Genomic DNA, 20,027 nt, shown 5'->3' with positions numbered 1-20,027 from the left:
CTAGAAAGTGCTTTTTCTCTGGTAGGATTTGTGTTTACTCTCTAACATGTGCCTGGAGGTACTTGTACCAACTGAGAACCATTTTAAAATAAATTCTCAGCTTGAGTTTTAGCCCCTAAGTGAGGCAACACCATATGGCATCTGGCTTGTGGTTATCACTTCTCAAGAGGGAGATTTATTTTCTCTTCCTCCCAGCACCAAGTTGGGATTAGAAAAGTTGTCTCTCTGTCACCTTCTTTGAAGCAACTTTACTTTTCATTTATCTTTACATTGTCGGTATAATTTGGGGAAGGGGTTCCAGCTCTTTGTGGGGCAGGGACTCCTATTAGACTCCTAATTTTGGACAGGTCCTAGGTTTTGTTTCCTGACCTCTCTGCTGCATTGCCCACCTTATAAGGGGAAAGCTTAAGGCTGTTGCTGGTATTCTGTAGATGTCTCCAGAATAAGAGTCTGTTTCAATGCTCCACTTACCTTCCTAGTTTCCTGCTTTCACTTCATTTTTGGCCTCTATGCATTACTAACTTTCCTGCCTGATCAGAAGAACATTTCAAAAATTGTTTTAATATATTTTATCCAGCATTTTTAGTTGTTTTCAGTGATATGTTCATTCAGAATATTTTATATGCTACTTTGGAGGAAATGTAATTTGTTGATTTTTTGGGGGGAGGGGTATGATTTTTGCTTTTTAAAACTTTGTATTTCTGCTACTGTGGGCAAGTATTTTGAAAATACTTGTGCTGTTTTTCTTTTTCTTTTTGTGAATTGCCTGTTTATGTCCATTGTCTGTTCTTCTATTGGACTCTGGTGATTTTCAATAGGATATATGGTATACAGCTTTGGAAAGGGCTGCTTCTCTGCTCTCTGAGTAAATGAATGCCCTAGGAAGATCTGTTTCCTAAGATATGCTTGTCTGACTTTGATACTGGTACTGTGATTCAATTTTAGTTGCTTAATTGTTTTGTATTCATTTTATGTTGTTCTATCTTAAGCCTTTTACTACCCCTAATTGCTAAATCCACCAACCTATTTTAATGCCTTATCTTGTTTGATCTCTCCATTAGCTACTTTCCCGAACATGAAACTGTATTTTCTGTTTGTTTGTTTTTGTTTTTGTTTTTGAGACAGAGTCTCGCTTTGTTGCCCAGGCTAGAGCGAGTGCAATGGCGTCAGCCTAGCCCACAGCAACCTCAAACTCCTGGGCTCAAGCGATCCTACTGTCTCAGCCTCCCGAGTAGCTGAGACTACAGGCATGCACCACCATGCCCGGCTAATTTTTTCTGTATGTATTAGTTAGCCAATTAATTTCTTTCTATTTATAGTAGAGATGAGGTCTCGATCTTCCTCAGGCTGGTTTCGAACTCCTGACCTCAAGCAATCTGCCCGCCTCGGCCTCCCAGAGAGCTAGGATTACAGGTGTGAGCCACCCGCCCGGCCTGTATTTTCTGTTTTAATAAGGAATTTCTTGCCTTCCTATTACTTCTAACTCTTCCTTCTTAGACTCTTACTGGTTCCTCCACCCCAAAAGTTATTAAATAGTAGTATTTCTGAAAGCTTTGTCTGCAATCCTCTCATTCTTCACATTTTGCTGGGTGACCTCTGAGCTTTAACTACTATCTGTTCTTACCATGATCTCTCCCAAGTCTGTGACTTTAACCTTAGCATCTCTTCAAGTTTCAGACTAGTAGCATCTCCAAAGATGCACATCAACATAGGGTTAACTTATAATTCTTTCATTATGATTTCCTTGAAAAATCTTTATAGTGCTAACTGAAGCTTAGTAAGACTTAACAAAAGATGACTAGGTAAAGGGAAATTAAACTGTGGGATAGTTTTGCCCAGGAGTTGAAACTTCTGCCAATTTTTTTTCTATAAGATGAAAGTTTAAAAAATATTAAATTGTGAAATATATTTAATATTCTGCTCAGTAAATCTTGGTTTCCATTGTCTTTTCCAAGACAGCCACCTAATTCATGGCTTATGATTTCATCAAAGAGAGGTGGTCATTTTCTCTAGCCTATAGTTACAAAACATTTTCATTTTTAGACATTGATTAGATTATCATTTCAGTGTATTTTTCATTTATATGCTATCCTTTCAGTCAGTCAGTGCCTTCAAAATTTGTCTACTTATGAACAATATCATGTAAATTTCCTAGTACAAACCTCATAAAATGTGAAATACTGTCATATGTTCTTTAAGCAAAAAGTTTTTGTCCAAAAATATTGCATGGTGACATTCTCCCTGTAGAATAACTGGATAACAAATCCCCTTTTTGTTCTTAGAAATAGATTGTTCACTCATTGATTCTTGAGTTTGAGAGTATTTATCAAGGGTATTGTCTTATATAAAGACTCATACTTTGATATTTAGCTTATATAATTTTATTCTCATTAGAATCTAGAGTGCTGTTGTCTGTATTTTTTTATTTGTGCTCTTATTTATCTAACAATTAGAAAACATCTGTCAATTTTCTTCTTGCCATTATGAACAGAAATGAAAAATTCTTAATTCTTAACTATTCAATGAAAGGCTAAAAAGAAAAAAAGGCCATAAAAATTGCTATCTCTGAATATCTTTGGTATGTTCTTAGAAAATCGGGCAATTCTTTGAGCAATTCAGTAAGAAGACTGAAGGGTGATGAAATAGTGATTACCTCTCTCTAGGTGATTATATCATTTTTCTTATTATTCTAATCTCCTTTTCTTATTTATTATTACATCATTTTCTTATTATTTTAGTCATATTCCTATTATATAAGAATTTTGTTTGTAATATATTTTAATATTAAATATAATAATTATAAAGATAATTATATTCTTATTATTTTAATCTCCTTTTAGCGTAGTTGGAAATAATTCTCAGGATTATGAAAGAGCAAAATATTTCAGTATTTAAGAAAAATAAAATCACTGAAAAGAAATTTTAAAAAGTAAAATTGAGCCCAATAACCCTGAGGGTTAAAGTTAGTTGTTCATTTATCTTAACTCCTTTCTAGAGTCAGTGTGCTTAAAAGAGTAAGACCTCTGTAATGATTTTTGCAGCTCGTGCAGTGGTTTCTATGGTGCACATTTACTATTTGTTAAAGGATAATTTTCAGAGATGGTAATATCATGATTCTTATGCAGATATAAAGTTGAACAAGTGTTAAAGATTTTATTTAACTCATTTGCATGAGAGAGCCAGGCAGATGGTATAACTGGTTCAAAGGAGAATCCAAAGAACAGACATGTTATAGATTAGGAATTTTGACATGAATGTGAATGAAAATGGAGGCAAAACTAGCTTCTTCCACAGAGGGAAAGGAAAGTCGGTTGAACCTCTACCTGCCAGGATAGGATTTGCCTCTCTGCAGAGAAAAATAATTTTGCACTGCTATCAGTTATCAGCCATGAAGAGAGCTATAAAATAGCCCTCCTAGAATCAGAAATAGATAATCTGGAAACTGTTCTCTAGATCTAGACCTGAGGTTCCCAGCCCAGGTTGCGAATGGGTACCTGTCTGTGGCCTCTTAGGAACCGGGCTGCACAACAGGAGGTGAGCAGTGGGCCAGGCAGAGAAGCTCCGCATGTATTTACAGCTGCTCCGCATTGCTCCTCATCACCGCATAAGCTCCACCTCCTGTGAGATCAGCCGCAGCATTACATTCTCATAGGAGAGAATCATAGGAGTGCAAGCCCTACTGTAAACTGCGCATGCCAGGGATCTAGGTTTTGCTCCTTAGGAGAATCTAATGCCTTATGGTCTGAGGTGGAGCTGACACAGTGATGCTAGCGCTGAGGAGCGGCTGCAGATACAGTTTGTTGTTATCAGAGAGGTTGGTTTGCACAAATGTAATGCATGGTTCCTGGTGCCAAAAAGGTTGGGGACCAATGATCTAGACAAAGCATGGTTTTCCACTGAAGCACGACTGTCCCCCTGCATGTATGCTGTATTAAATCAGGTTTTTAAAGTCTAATATATAAAGAGAACTTTACATTCAGTGTGATAAATAGTACCTTGCCATTTGCATTTGCAGCTATCATGTTTTTAGATTTTATTAGTTTTCTGAAAACTGATAAAATTTTTGTTCATTTTTGAATAAAATGGTCAAGTATTATCCAAATAGGTTTATCTCATTGTACCCCACTTTTCAGGATATTTTTCAAGATTTTTTAAAAGAATAAAATAGAAAAAATATTCAGTGGCTTTATTTCTTTTCTCCAACCAAAAGAATAAGTACAGTTCTTCATGTAAACCTCCTCTAGCCAAACCCAGAAGGTGATCGAAGAATATAAGAATTCATCATTCAGATACTTAAGGAATTGTCCTTATAACAAAACCATTTTTTTGGCTTATAGAATATGTACAAATAAATCTGTTAACATATAGAATCTAACCCTAACCCTACCTCTATCTCAGCTTGACAGCTGTCTTTTTTTTATATCAGTGGCCATATGTTCACAAGGTCACAGCCTTAAAATGTTCAAATAGAGAGACAAGATTCCTTAAGGAATCAGTGATCAGGAAAAAGATCTGCAGGATGTTTTAGCAGCTTGACTATCAAACTTTAATCACATAAAAAGATTTATGATATGAAAGGCACCCAGTCAGAAGGAAGAAAGGAATTGGCCATGAAGCCAAGAATACCTTACATGACTTTATCTTAAGTTCTAATTTTCAAGATAAAACCTACACAAAGGAGGTAATATCACAGTACATGGAGGCTACCTGAACATTGTAGCAATTTTCCTTGTTTAATTTTCATCCACCTATCTACCTACATGGTGAATAATTTAAGAACTGCTGATTCTTGGCAAAGGGTCAGTCACAAGAAGACTGATTGGACTAGAGGGAGAAATGGACAGAGGTCATTTACTTCTCATTTATACTTCATCATTTTCCTCAGCAGTAGCTGGTGCTGGAATGGGAGATCAAACTTATTGATCATTATAAGCCTTTCCTTGGTGACTTCAGCAAAGTAGTTTTAACTCCTTCTGATTCCTTTGTAGCTATCAAGACAGGAGATGGTTTGACACAATCTTCTTTTGTCCCTTGCACATGAATTAGTCCTGATTACACCAGGTAACATGCTCTAAGATAGCTGGTCCTCTAAATATTCATATAAATGTTGTCAAAATGGAAAGTTTATGAATATTTCTTATGAGCTGAGTAATATAGTAATAATTCAGTGCTAGTAATTTAGTAATACTAGCAATAGGGAAGTGTTTTAACAGTTTATCTTCATAAAAATTCAGATACTACCAACATTATTACTTATATCAAAGGTGTAACTCAGTCATGGTAACTTCAAAGCTTTGAATAACCCAGCAGATATTCACTTGGCTAAAACTAGAATAACATCTTTTAATCCAGCCCCCTTTTTGGCTCTGGCTTGCAGACAACCAGTATAAATCTGGAACTGTTTTCTAACCTTCTGTCTAGTTCATCAGTCATGCCACCAGAATTGATTCATGACCTCTGTGCATCTTTCTTTCCTTTGGAATTTCTCATGCTCTGTCTTCTTTCTATGTTTTAATGGGAAGTGTATGTGATAAAATATGAGCTAGTCACTGTTGTGCAGTTCTTGTTTTTGTATACCTAAGGTATTTTGCAAGGTACTTTTAATATGGTATTTAAATTCTTTTATACATTGTTTGGATGTTTGTATCTACTTCTCTAGATAATAAATTATTGCTTTACTTATCAAGTAATCATGATAAAATTCCTCTTTTAAAATTTCTTGTATGTTGGTCAAATGTTTAATAGTAAAAAATTTTTCAATGTATATATTAGAGAAATATGTGACTTTAGAATGACTTGTGAAATAATGTTATAGATAAAAATGATGGTCGTTTGCAGAACCAAAGCCTAAAAGAAGTTATGTGATGAGCAAGGCAAAAACATTTATAAAAGTTGACACAAAGCCTTTGACACAAATTGCCTTTCTTCAGGCCAAGCCAATGCTTAACTTATAGCAGCTATCATACCTCTGACATTGGTAACTTTGAAATGGTCTGTAAAAAGCAAGCAGCCCTGGTAATTTTGGATTTTCAGCAAGGCTGCTGTAATAGTTAAATAACAAACATTTTCACACTGTGTATTATGATCTGATTCTTCTTTCTAAACGAACATCTAATTTTAACCATTTCAAGATAAGTGAAATATTAAATACCTTTTGTTTCTTTCATAATTCATGATAGTACTATCTAAAATACTTTATACCTGAAGGTCAGTATGACCAAATATGGTAGATAAGCTGACCTTGCTTTCAACAAGGATGAATTTTTTTGTTGTTGTTTTGTTTTTTGAGACAGGGTCTCTCTCTGTCATCTAGGCTAGGGTGCAGTGGCATCATCATAGCTCCCTGCAACCTCAAACTCCTAGGCTCAAGCAATCCTCTTGCTTCAGTCTCCTAAATAGCTGGGATTACAGGCATGTACCACCACGCCTCACTAATTTTTTCTAATTTTTTTTAGTAAAGACAGGTTTTGCTCTTGCCCAGGCTACTCTTGAACTCCTGAGCTCAAGCAGTTCTCCCACCTCAGACTCCCAGAGTGCTAGGATTATAGGCATAAGCCCCCGTGCCCAGCCTGAATATAAATCTGTGATTTGGATAGTTACAACACTGCTACTGAAAAAAATGCACGTGGTTTTGTGTGTGTGTGTGTGTGTGTGTGTGTGTGTTGCTCCTGACCCAGGCACTCCTCCTTAGTTGTCTTGGGTTCTGAAAGCTGCACTGGCAGAGTGCCCACTGCATGTGGGATTGGATCCTATTTCATAACAAACTGCTCTTAACTCCCAAGAAATTGAAAGCATTAGGTTATCTCTGTTTGAGTACATATTTCTCTTTGTTTTTCCAACTTTTCCATTAGCCAGAACAGATTTTCTGTCTGGGATGTTTGTCACCTAAAAGAGGGATAACATTTCTATTCAAATTTTAACTTATAATTTAGAATTGATCATTTTGTTCCTTCTCAAGTCACAGTACAAGTAGAAAACTTTCAACAAATGATTATTTTTCCATGGATTTGCTACAGAACATCTTAAGTACTTTTAAACATAGTGGAATAAAATACAAAATGTCTGATTTGTAAGCATCCCTGATTAAAGTGCCCTTGCATGAAATATATTCCCTTTGTCCCCATGGCTCCAATGATTTATCTCCCATTCTGTGTCCTCTTCTCTTTTAAAACTGCTACAAATTCCATCCCCACTTCCAAGTGACCTGCATCATCATTCATTACATACTGTTCCCCTACATTTTTCATCTTATCTTGTTTTTATAAGATGATGAAAGGTTTGTGAACAGAGCTATTACTGTAATTTAGCTGGCTTTCAAGATACTTTGGTACATTTTACCTGGTGTTATGAGATAGTTCCTGGCATTAATCAGAGAAAGTGTCCAAAAGCTAATAAACCTAAGACAATCCAAAAAGCAGTCGGAAGAAAACATCAATGAGATAAAATAAATAAATCATACCATCCAGCTAATTATTAAGATACCTTTCATTGGCATCTAGTACAAAGTTGTGCATACAGTAAATATTCTTAAGTGCCTGTTTTTTCTGTTTGTTTTTCATTTATGAAAGTGATTACATGGGTATTACAAGCAGTTGAATCCACTAACAGACACGGTATCTAGATAATTTCTCATTATATATAATCAGATGATAAAAGAGATTAGAATAGTAGTTGGTAATTTAAAAATACCCTTTGAACTCAATATAAACTCCAAATCAATTTAGTGGGTTTGAAAGCTGAGATTTAGGGGAGCCATAGAGTATTGATTTCCACTGCCAGCAGTTTTAGAGTTTTGAATTCTATACTACCACAGACTCATCCTTGCTTATGACTGACTTGAACCAGGCAACACAGAACATTCAAACATCTACCATTTATTATGCACCAGAAAGAACTGAATAGCAATTGTTCTGACTAAATTTTGCTTTTTATTTAATAATATTGAGAACCTACCCATAGGGTAGGCTAATTAAACAGCCTTTAAAATTATCAGTTATTGACTTCTTTTTCTTTAAGTGTGGAAAACTGAGTAAACACTAGTTACCTTATCAATGGTACTCTTTTAGGCAACATTAGTTTAAATATTAGTTAGGATTTTTAAAAAATTACATGGCTGTTATGAGTGGGAGCTAAGCAATGAGTATGCATGGTCAAACAGAGTGACTGAATGGACACTGGAGACTCAGAAGGGGGAGGGTGGGAGGAGGATGTGGGATGAAAAATTACCTATTGGTTACAGTGTACGCTATTCAGGTGATGAGTATATTAAAAACCTAGACTTCTCCACTATGCAATTTAGCCCTGTAACAAAAAGAACACTTGTACCCCTTAAATCTATTTGAATAAAGAAAAAATGATACCAAAAAAAGAAAAAGGTAATTCAGTCAACAACATAAAAATTACATGACTAGTCATTTTTGTGAAAAGCAGAGATCTTACTATATTTATACCCATGAGAAGGTAGTTTTCTGTTTGAAAGACAACAATTTGGCCATTAGGAGAAATGTTTACAAGAGCATATCCACACTAAACAAATTTATATGCTTTTCAAAATTATTTTAGATGAAGACAACAGAAGATGGAGAATTAGAAGAGTTTTATGGGAAATAAGTAAATGTTAATTGGTAATGATGGTGAAGTTTAGAGAAAGTAGCAATTGAGTAAAGAGCTGTAAATGATTGTCCAATGTGACAACACGAGTACCTACACATGTTCTTGATTGATGAACTAAAAATTGTACACAGAAACCACTTCTGAAGTTAAACTCAGTAGGCTTTTACAATGTATACCTTCACAAATAAGCAGGGGTCATTGTTTCAAGGATCAATTTTTAGTTCCCAGTAAGGAAATAAGAGATATACATACACTATTTTTTTCTTCCTTCTCACCTTCCCTTTTCCTTTCATTCTTCCCTCCCTCTTTTTCCTCCTTCCATCCCTGTCTCTTTTCGTTTCTGAGGTTTCAGTGGCCTGATGAGAACAGTGTTTTGAGAGATTTATTCTGTTTCAAACCACATTCCTTATAGTTGGGATTATAGAGTGATCCTTTGGTAAGATTGTCGGTGTAACACTTGGGCTCATGTACTGCTGTGGTTCTCAAGTAGTTGCACACTACTGTCTCCTGGGAAGCTTTTGAAAAGTACTGATGTCTGGATGGAAAACATTTTGTTAAGTGAAATAAGCGAAGCACAGAAAGACAAATCTCACATGTTCTCACTCATATGTGGGAGCTAAATATTAAAACAGTTGATCTCATGGAGACAGAAGAGTAGAGTGATGGTTCCAACAGGCTGGGAAGGGTAGCAGTGAGGGGAAAAGAAAGTGGGGATGGTTAATTCGTGTAAAAATATCGTTAGAATGAACAATATTAAGGGATTACCTCTATCCCTTTTTAGGGAGAGATAAAGATATACATTTTAACCAAAATGTCTGGAAAAAAAATCTGTAATCGGGAAGTGGGCAGGTGGAAGGGTGGAGGGAGGGGAAGGGTATGTACTTACACGGGGCGTGCAGTGCGCACCACCTGGAGTCTGGACACGCTAGAAGCTCTGGCATAGTGGGGTGGGGGGGGGCAAAAGGGGCAAGATATGTAACCCTAACAATATTTGTACTCCCATAATATGAAGGAATAAAATAAATAAATAAATAAAAATTTTAAAAAATGAATGAACAATATTTAATAGCACAAACAAAGTGACTATAGTCAACAGTAACTTATGGTATACTTTACAATAACTAAAAGAGTAGAATTGGAATGTTCCGAACATTCCTAACAGAGAAATGCTAAATGCTTGAGGAGATGGATACTCCAGTTACTCATATTTGATTATTACATGTTGTATGCGTGTATCAAAATATCACAGGTACCCTATATATATATACAACTATTATGTACCCATAATAATTAAAAATTTCTTTGAAAAGTACTGGTGCCTGGAACTTCTCTCAAAGATTCTGATTTAATTAGTCTGGAGTAGGACCCAGGCATTAGTTTTTTGTTTTTTTTTAATCAAAGCTAGTTTTATTTTTCACATCCTGTTGCATCCTGTTTCCAGGCACACTGTAGCAAAACAAAAACTAACAACAACCAAACCCCTTAAATGTGCCTATTTCAAGGAAACAGTCTCTTCAGGTACACAGGTAGCCCTTTCAGGGTTTCAGTCCTGACAGCTAAGGATTCTCCAGTACACCTTTACTCACCCTTCTCCCTGGGGTGATTGATGTCCCCAGAGGCTCACCCTGGCCATAGGGTAAGGGTGCTATTGTGCCTCCGGTATCTGTGCTGTGCTGGGTGTTCTCTCTGGTCTCTGTGGAGATGTCCTTGTCCTGTTTGATCCCTATGAGCCCTAGGTGGCAGCAGGCACAAGTGTGACCGCTCTTGGTGGTCCTGTCCAGCATCATGCTGGTATCTACACTGCAAGTCCTTGTGTCCACACTGTAGCCTCCAGGCTCAAGTGACCCATCTGTGGCTTCCTCATTCTCATAGGAGGCCTCCAGTTAGTTGGTAATGTTTCTCAGTACCTTTGCACCCCCACTAGAGACCTAGGAATTCTTGGCTGCCTTCTTTCTGCTGTATTAGCCGAGTTTTTCATGCTTAAGGAAGATTTTTATGTATAGAAAGAAATTCCCACGTTCACTTGTGTTTTAGTAAATAATTGGTTAATATGAAATCCTAAAAGTCAATTTATGAAATTTATTTTCCTTGTAAATCTGGTCATTTTTCACAAAATAAGAATAATTACTTTCACTTATTTAATTAATTAATTCACAAGTTTAACCAATTGAATCTTCTTTATTTTTCTTTTTTCTTTTTTTTATTTTAGACTATTACAGGGGTACAAATGCTTTGGTTACATGGATTGCTTTTGTACTGCTTGAGTCAAAGTTGTGAGTGTCCATCACCCACTGTACATTGTACCTGTTAGGTATGATTTCATTCACCCCCTTTACCCCCCTCCATCCTGCATGATTTCCGTTGAGTTTTACTTCCATCTGTGCACACGAGTGCTGATCAGTTAGTTCCAATTTAATAGTGAGTACATGTGGTGTTTGTTTTTCCATTCTTGCGATGCTTCACTTAGGAGGAAGGTCCCCACTTCCACCCGATTGTTATAAAAGGTATTAATTCATTTTTTATGGCTGAGTAGTACTCCATAGTGGACATATACCACATTTTATTAATCCACTCATGTATTGATGGGCACTTGGGTTGATTCCACTTCTTTGCAATTGTGAATTGTGCTGCAGTAAGCATTCTAGTGCAAGTGTCTTTTTGATAAAATGATTTTATTTTTCTTTTGAGTAAATACCTATTAGTGGGATTGCTGGGTCAAATGGTAGGTCTACTTTTAGTTCTTTGAGGAATCTCCATACTATTTTCCATAAAGGTTGCACTAGTTTGCAGTTCCACCAACAGCATATAAGTGTTCCTTTCTCTCCACATCCATACTAGCATCTGTCATTTTGGAACTTTTTGATAAAGTCACTGGAGTGACTTTCTCACTGGAGTTAGGCAATACACATTGTGGTTTTTGATTTGCATTTCTGTAATGATTAGTGATGTTGAGCATTTTTTCATGTTTATTGGCCATTAGTCTATCTTGTTTTTGAAAAGCTTCTATTCATGTATTTTGCCCACTTTTTAATGGGGTTGTTTGATTTTTTTTTCATGTTGATTTCCTTGAGCTCTTTGTAGATCCTGGTTATTAGCCCTTTTTCAGATGTACAGCATGCGAAGTATTTTCTCTCATTCTGTGAGTTGTCTGTTTGCTCTGTTGATTGTTTTCTTGGCTGTGCATATCTTTTTATTAATAATTTAATCAAGTCCTATTTATTTATTTTTGTTGTTGCTGTGATTGCCCTTGGGGTCTTCTTCATAAATTCTTTGCCTAGGCCAACACCTAGAAGAGTTTTTCCTTTATTTTCTTCTAGAATTCTTATGGTTTCATGTCTTAAATTTAAGTCTGTTATCCATCTTGAATTAATTTTTATAAGTGGTGAGAGATATGGATTCTATTTCAATCATCTACATGTGATTGTCTAATTTTCCCAGCACCTTTTATTGAATAGGGATTCTTTTCTCAAGTGTATATTGCTGTCTACTTTGTCAAAGATTAGATGGCAATAGGTGTACGGTTTTATATCTTATTTCTCTGTTCTGTTCCATTGGTCTGTGTTTCTATTTTTGTACAGTACTATGCTGTTTTGGTTACTATAGCCTTGTAGTGCAGCTTAAAGTCTGGTAAAGTAGTGCGTCCAGATTTGTTCCTTTTGCTTAAGATTGCTTTGGCTATTCAGGCTCTTTTCTGGTTCCAAATGAAACATAGAATTATTGAAACAGATCTGTGGGAAAAATAGACTTCCAAAATGATTCCATAACCACTGATATATAGGCTCTCTGTCACATGACAAACAGTAATAACGAAGGTCAAATTACAAAATGAAAATGGAGTTTTATCATTATAATTGCTCTTTTTCTTTTATAATTACACAACTAATATATCAATTATTTCTTGCTATTTAAAATGTATGGAGTAAAAATGCTATACAAAAATGTATGGAGTAAAAATGAAATGCCTGTTCTCCTTACTAACTCTATTCTCCTCCCCAGATGTAACTAGTCTTTATTTGTTAATTTACTGTTTATCCTTCCACTGGTTTTTCTGTGCATTTAAAAACGCATGCAATTACCTACAGTCATGGATAGCATCTTTGAAACATAAATGTGATCATACTATATGTATGTATCATGCTGTGGTTTGCTTTTTTTACTTAACAATTTGTCTTAGAGATCTTTCCACGTCAATACATAGAGATCTACCTCAGCTAGACTAGTCAAGATCTACTTTAGCTTTTAAAAAATTCTTTTACTTAATTCCTTTTAATATCTGCAAAGTATTTCTTGGTATATGTGGGCTTTGTTTTTCATTTTGACATTTATAGCTTAGTGATAAAGGAACATGGACTCTGTAGCTAGAGTACCTGGGTTTGGTTATAAGTATTTATTGTGATTGTTATTATTATTATTATGAAATTTTTCTAGCTTTTTCCCAATATGAACAATGCTGTAGTCAATACAGTGCCCAAATCATATGCTTATCAGTAATATTCCTATATGGCAGACAGATTCCTAGAGTTAGAGTTGCTGGGTCAGAGGATATACATATTAATATTTTGAAATATGCTGTCAATTGTCCTCCAGTAGAGGCAGTTTCCATTTTTATTCACTCTAACCAATAGAATCTGATTGTAATATTTCAAGACCTAAATAAATCATTTATATCACAGTTTGATTTCATGGGCTCAAATGTCAGTCTTCTTTCTTTTGGCTAGAATTTTATTGAGTGGGTTTGATAGCACTGTGATTGTATAGCATGTCAACCTAAAGTTCCAATTATGGTCTTAAAGATCTGATTAAAGAGAATAGAAAAACTATTCACAAATTTTTGAAAATTTCAACATACCAAGTACAGAAGGGATAGAAAGAAAACCTGGACTTGGCAGTGAAAAAAAAATCTAGACTGGACTAGTGTCAACTTTAAGTTTTTTAGACTGGGGATAGCTCAAATAAAGAAGCTGACCTCCCCAGTAACCCAGATCTCAAGAAATATCTGTGTGCATGTGTTGATGTTTTAAATTCAAGATCCTTATATTTTTTAGGCTTATATGTAATAAAATTACATCAATCTTATTGGGTGTAACATTTTTATATAATAAAAATGGAAGTGAAACTTACTGTTTTCAATTAAAATTTCCTTCTAGGTAAACTCTCTGAGTCTTAATTTCATCAATACAATGCAGATAAACATTTTAAAAGAACATAAATTACCATCAACCATTATCTTTGAAAATTCAGATGTTTACCACTGTACTTAGAATATATAAACATTAACTTTATTAAAATGTTTTAATTGTTTAATTGGCTTACAGTCTTAGGAATTTGGATATAAGGAGAATGAAATACAGAAAGAGAGATTCATTGAAGTATATAGGTTGCTTTGATAGAGGTCAGAAGACATGTGCACTGTTAATGTGACTTTCTAGTTCTGTGATTATTCAAAGTTCCTAATTCTCCTCTTGTTATTTTGAAGCAGATCCTGTAGAGTGAATAAACTATATCCAGGTGTATATTTAGGTTGTTTAGAATAAATCAGTACAAAATGGGCCTTCTTCTGCAAGATTGGTCTTAGAATCTGTCTCTCTTACCCTCAGGAGGTATAAGGTAGGCAGATTGCTCCCATCCAAAGCACTCTGGATCCTTTGGTTTCAGCTCTCTGGGTTCTCTCATAATATCTCTGCCCTGCCATCTCCCCACCACCACCTGGCTGGGATCCAACACCCCCATGTATTTGGTTGATTGACACACAATCTAATTAGATAACAAGTGTTCAGACATATTAGAATCAAAAGTGATAGAGTTGTGGAATGTTATTAGTATCATTTCTGGGTTTTAGTTAAACTGTACGGAGAAAATGATAAATAATTTCTTCAGAGAGTCAATTACCTTTTCTCCAGTTTAGTTGCTGAAATTTTTTGCAATCTGTGACTTTTCTTTAGCTACTCTGACCTCATTTAGAAACTTTATTAATCCTTTTCTCATCTTTCTTTTCTAGGGACTTTTATATACTCCTTCTATAGAAAAGGAGTACCTTCTTCCTGCCCAAAGCTTGCCTTCTTTTTCTGCTCTATTTTTTCTGATACTGCTTTATTTGCTAGTCTAACAACATTTTCTTCTTCTTGATAAACTTCTGAATCACTGTATCATTATCCTTAATGCCCCCATCAGACCTTCAGAATATGGACTTAAGTTTCCATATAAATTCTTATTAAGTTAAAACTTTTAAATACTGAGAAACACTCTAAATTATATTTTTTTTCCTTTACACTTTCAGACAGGCAAATCTGGCTCTGTATCTATAGTATCACCCCTCTTCCTAATTTTTTTAAAATTACTCTAGGGATCGAGGGGGCATATATAATTGATAAATTTTTAATTTAAGCTGTTAGAGTATTATTTTAAAATTAACATCTATTTTTTAACCTAGTTATCCTCAGCTGAGTTCAGTTCTAACCATTATTGTTGGTATCATTTGAAAATATTTGAAAATTTGCTTATTTAGTTGTTTGGACTGAAAAATGAGAAATTTTCTAATGGTCATAGCAGATCTAAATTCTGATTTCTGAATCAGATTTTTTTATGGAATTCTCAGAAATTTGGATATATTTTGATTAACTTATTAAGTAATATAGGTGTTTGGCTTTGATTTATGAAAACTCACACAATTATTTCAGAATAGAGTTAAATAGTTCTAAAAGCCTAAAATATTTGTTTTTATTTATTTGGCTGTCTTGGGTACCTCTCTTCTATCTATTGTTGATAATTTCCTTTCATTTAAAAATTTTAATCTTATTTAGATAGTATTAAAAAATTGACTCCAATTTGATTATCTACCTTCCATCTTCAAAAACTTCTTAAATAAGAAGTGATACTTGTAGAATGTGCTAGCTCATTAGAATTAAAGTATAAAGTAATTTTATGAAGAACTCAATAACATTCTAAGATTAAGCTGAACATTTTTATTTATCTTATCTTTATGTTTAATATGTGAAAAAATATCCTTTGTGCCATTAGTTCAGTATTTTATAAAATACTTAAAGGGAAGGATTTTATTTTCATATTGGGCTATGGGAATACTCAACAAAGTATGATTATAATTTCTTTATATAGTCTTGCTTGTGAGACTGTCGTATTTCTTAAGCATGTAGCTGCTACACATGGGCACACATGCCATTTTTATGCTCACATCATAATGTGAACATAAATTCATCCAAATTAACAAAAGCAAACTGATTTAAAGAAGTGTGGAGGGTGAACAAAGGACACTAGAGCCATGTGTGGCTTGTATGGAGTTTGTGGTTGTGGTATCATTTGCGAGCTGAAAGGTAGCTAAGCATTTCCATTTTGCTGTCAGTCCCTTGGGAATGAAGGGGATTCATAATGGGATGTGATCCGCACTCTTCGTAAGAGTGATTGACATTGAATGATTAAATAGAAGAAGAGAATAAATACCACTCCTCCTCCTTTTAAGGCTAAGCACATATACACTGAATGCAAATCTTTTCAGTGTGGAAGGTAGTCTGGCCTAGTGATAACACATCTCGGAAAAGCAGCATAGGGGAGAGGTAAATTATGTAGATCAAAATGCAAGAAAACCAAACCAAAATTATATAGCATACTTAAAAATGGCTTTTATAAACCCACATGTGATGGTAAATGCACGTATAGAATGTGATCAAAGATCCCTTTTGTGAAAGTAGAATCCTGACATTAGGTCTTTGGTCAATGAGTGGGCAAAATGGTTCCCTGAATTGGATAACGCAGTGCAGACCACAGTGACTGATGAAATTGATGTGTCGGAGAGAGAGCCGGCTCTATTACTGAAGGCTTTAACCTATTTTCTCTCCCTCTGAAAATGAGCTCCTGAGTGGATGTTATCCTCAAGGAAGTGAATTTAATTCAAAAGAAGATGTTTTATAGATGGGCAAATTTAATTTAAGAATTCATTTGTCCATTATAGAGGAAAACTATGTAGGAAAATATAAGTAATGTGGTCATATTTTTCAAAGATGCCATTTTAGAGTGTGTTATTTTGAGGACATGAATTTCAAGCGTTAGTAATTTCTCTTATTTAATTTTGCACTATCTCTTAGAACATATGAGTGAAACAATATTGAATCTGCATTGTAATGTTTTATTTGTTATATTAAGATATTTAATTATACAATAAATAATTCAATTAGAACACATGATTTCTTAGTTTTTCCATTTAAATTTTGAAAATATAATCTGGTCTATCCCAAGATAAATACTTATTAATTGTAAAGAATTAAAAGCCCATCTTATTAATTCATTATTATAAGACCTATTAGGCAATATTGACAAGCAGGCAATAATTACACTGAGTTTTTGCCAATTAAAAAATTTGCCCTTTATAAATTATCCCAGAAGATAAAATAGTAAGTATCCCATATATACTGTTTAGCAGGTAAGGAGTAGATTAATACTTTGTCTTTGAAATATAAGGTAGCATAAGTTATTAACCTTGGTGTTCTATCATATACACACAAATATAATTCATTATAATTTTGTTGTCATTACGGTCTTAATTTTCTCACAGTTACCACCTGTTTTGCTGTTGTTTTTTAAAAACAATGTGATCTATTGTTATTTGTGCTTCATAATGAGAATTGTGGAGTCATAAATGTATTTGGAAAATAAATTTAAAATGGAAAGCTCTTAAAGTATTTGATTTGGAGACAAATCAATAAGTTCTATATTTGACAATCAGATAAAAAACCTTTGTAAATATAAATTTTTTTAGTTTCTTCCACTTCCAGTTGTTGTTTTTAATATAAAATTTTAAAAGAAAGAATATTTGATTGAAATTGAGCAAATATATCTTCCAAATAATTTCCTTGCTCACCTTTTCCTTGATAAGTTGAATTTTCAGACATCTAATACAAAGCCATGTTCCCAGAGTGCATTCAAATATTAATTAAGGGTGGATTTATATTTATTTTCATTTAGGAGAAGTCACCCTAAAGGAAAACTAATTCTTACCAAAAGAAAAAAAAGTAAATTTTTTCTATTACTGATCTTTATCAATCCGATCTAAATATTTAGAAGCTTGTTTTTTCTGAAGCACTGAGTCAGATACTTACTGTATTGCTCTAAAATTACTTGGTAATCTGTCAGATATCATTCTGACTAAACATCTGTGTTTTTTTTTTTTTTTTTTTTTTGAGACAGAGTCTCACTTTGTTGTCCAGGCTAGAGTGAGTGCCGTGGCGTCAGCCTAGCTCACAGCAACCTCAAACTCCTGGGCTCGAGTGATCCTTCTGCCTCAGCCTCCCGAGTAGCTGGGACTACAGGCATGTGCCACTATGCCCGGCTAATTTTTTATATATATATATCAGTTGGCCAATTAATTTCTTTCTGTTTATAGTAGAGACGGGGTCTCGCTCTTGCTCAGGCTGGTTTTGAACTCCTGACCTTGAGCAATCCGCCCGCCTCGGCCTCCCAAGAGCTAGGATTACAGGCGTGAGCCACAGCGCCCGGCCTATGTGTTTCTTATATATAAAATTTCAATACACTACTCAATTTTGTACAAATGAAAAAATTCTTTCAGTTCAGCTGGTTTCCATAATCAAAATAATTAATGCTCAAAAAAATCTTAACCTCATAAAATTTAATTTAGTCTGTAATTTTCCCAATTGCTGAGTAAACTGCTATTTCACATCATGTCAACAGCTGTATTTTTAAGCGCTTTTAAAAAAACTAGCTCGGTTTTTGTTGAATATTCGCTGCCCTCTAGTGGGCTAAACTGTTCTTGTAAAATAACCGAGCCATGTCAAATTTAAATGAGTTGTTTTTATATGGAAGTGGTTAAATATTCTTTCATGTCTTAGTACTCTTGTTTTTCACTGGCTGTGAACTACTAGTAAAATTAGTACAACTAATTTTATAGCTTTTCTAGAGCACTTTGGGATGATAGGCTTTGAAGCAACTCATATAAGCAATATAAATAACAATAAATACTTTTAAGAAGGCATATTAGGCCGGTCAAAGTGGTTCATGCCTATAATCCTAGCACTTTGGGAGACTGAGGCGGGAGGATTGTTTTAAGGCCAAGAGTTGGAGACTAGCCTGAACAAGAATGAGACCCTGAGAACCCTGTCTCTCCAAAAATAGAAAAATTAGCTGGGAGTATGGCATGCATCTATAGTCCCAGCTACTTGGAAGGCTGAGGCAAGAGGATCGCTTGATCCCGGGAGTTTGAGGTTGCAGTGAGCTATGATGACACCACTGCACTCTAGCCCAAGCGACAGAGCTAGACCTTGTCTCCAAAAAAAAAAAAAGTACATTAAAATAAGCTGATCTCATTGACAGTTGTATGTTTCAGTATTTTTTAAAATTTATAATGTATTTTATAAAACACACTACCTAATTCTAAGTTGTTTTCATCATTCTTTCTTGCAGATGCTACAATTGTGGTGGCCTTGATCATCATGCTAAGGAATGTAGTCTACCTCCTCAGCCAAAGAAGTGCCATTACTGTCAGAGCATCACGCACATGGTGGCAAACTGCCCGCATAAAACTGTTGCACAGCCGCCCACCATTTCTCAGGGAAGACAGGAAGCAGAGTCCCAGCCATGCACTTCGACGTTCCCTCGGGAGGTGGGAGGCGGGCACGGCTGTACATCACCACTGTTTCCTCAGGAGGCTAGGGTAGAGATCTCGGAACGGTCAGGCAGGTCACCTCAAGAAGCTTCCTCCTCGAAGTCTTCTGCAGCACCAGAAGAGCAAAGCAAAAAGGGGCCTTCAGTCCAAAAAAGGAAAAAGACATAACCCTTCTTAATGTATCGCTGTCTTTACCCGATTGGGAAGTCTACCTCATGCAAGTACAGGGGAACAGTATTTCATAAACAGCAGCTGACCTGGGATTTTAACTACTGTTGAGGAACTGTGAATTTTTTAAACAGACAAATCACTAAGCAAATTACATTTGATCAGGGTGTCATGTTTTATGTTATTCAGAGAATGAGATACTATGTATATCAATATGTGCTTATGTGAGAGGGAGAGAGCCTGAAACCCTGTGTGTGTATATGAGGATTTTTATATAGGAATGTAGACATATATATAAAGAGGGTTTGTCTTTATATATGTGTGTATATAGATAACGAGCACACACCCTCCCTCACATAATTGGACATTTCCAAGAATTGAAAGCCCATGGGAAGTATTTTAGGTGTTTTCAAATATAACCCCTGCAGTTTTCTTGAAATACCACTTCTTTTATATTACATAAAAATAAAAACATGACTGTTATTTTTTGTGTGAACCAAAGGATACTTCAGATCTCAGAGCTGCCAATCATATGGTACTAAAGGTTTTTAAAACATCTAGTTCTCCCAAGTTTGGGATTGCCTCTTTTTCTTGATATCTATGGAGTGGTATTTTCTTC

The 20,027-nt window shown here is 35.0% G+C and overlaps 1 protein-coding gene across 1 annotated transcript in view; it reads left to right on the top strand.

The window, feature by feature from the left end:
• Positions 1-19,667, top strand: part of LIN28B (lin-28 RNA binding posttranscriptional regulator B) — a 104,572-nt gene extending 84,905 nt beyond the window's left edge. The window contains exon 4 of the mRNA XM_012753267.2: positions 19,039-19,667. Within this exon, the coding sequence (XP_012608721.1) occupies positions 19,039-19,408 (370 nt within the window). The 3' untranslated portion in view covers positions 19,409-19,667. The remainder of the gene's footprint in view (positions 1-19,038) is intronic.
• Positions 19,668-20,027: the final 360 nt, after the last annotated feature.

This window comes from Microcebus murinus, chromosome 5 (genome assembly GCF_040939455.1).
Source record: "Microcebus murinus isolate Inina chromosome 5, M.murinus_Inina_mat1.0, whole genome shotgun sequence".
Taxonomy (NCBI): Eukaryota; Metazoa; Chordata; class Mammalia; order Primates; family Cheirogaleidae; genus Microcebus; species Microcebus murinus.
The sequence above is the reverse complement of the archived record's forward strand: the minus strand, read 5'-3'. Positions and strand labels throughout refer to the sequence as shown.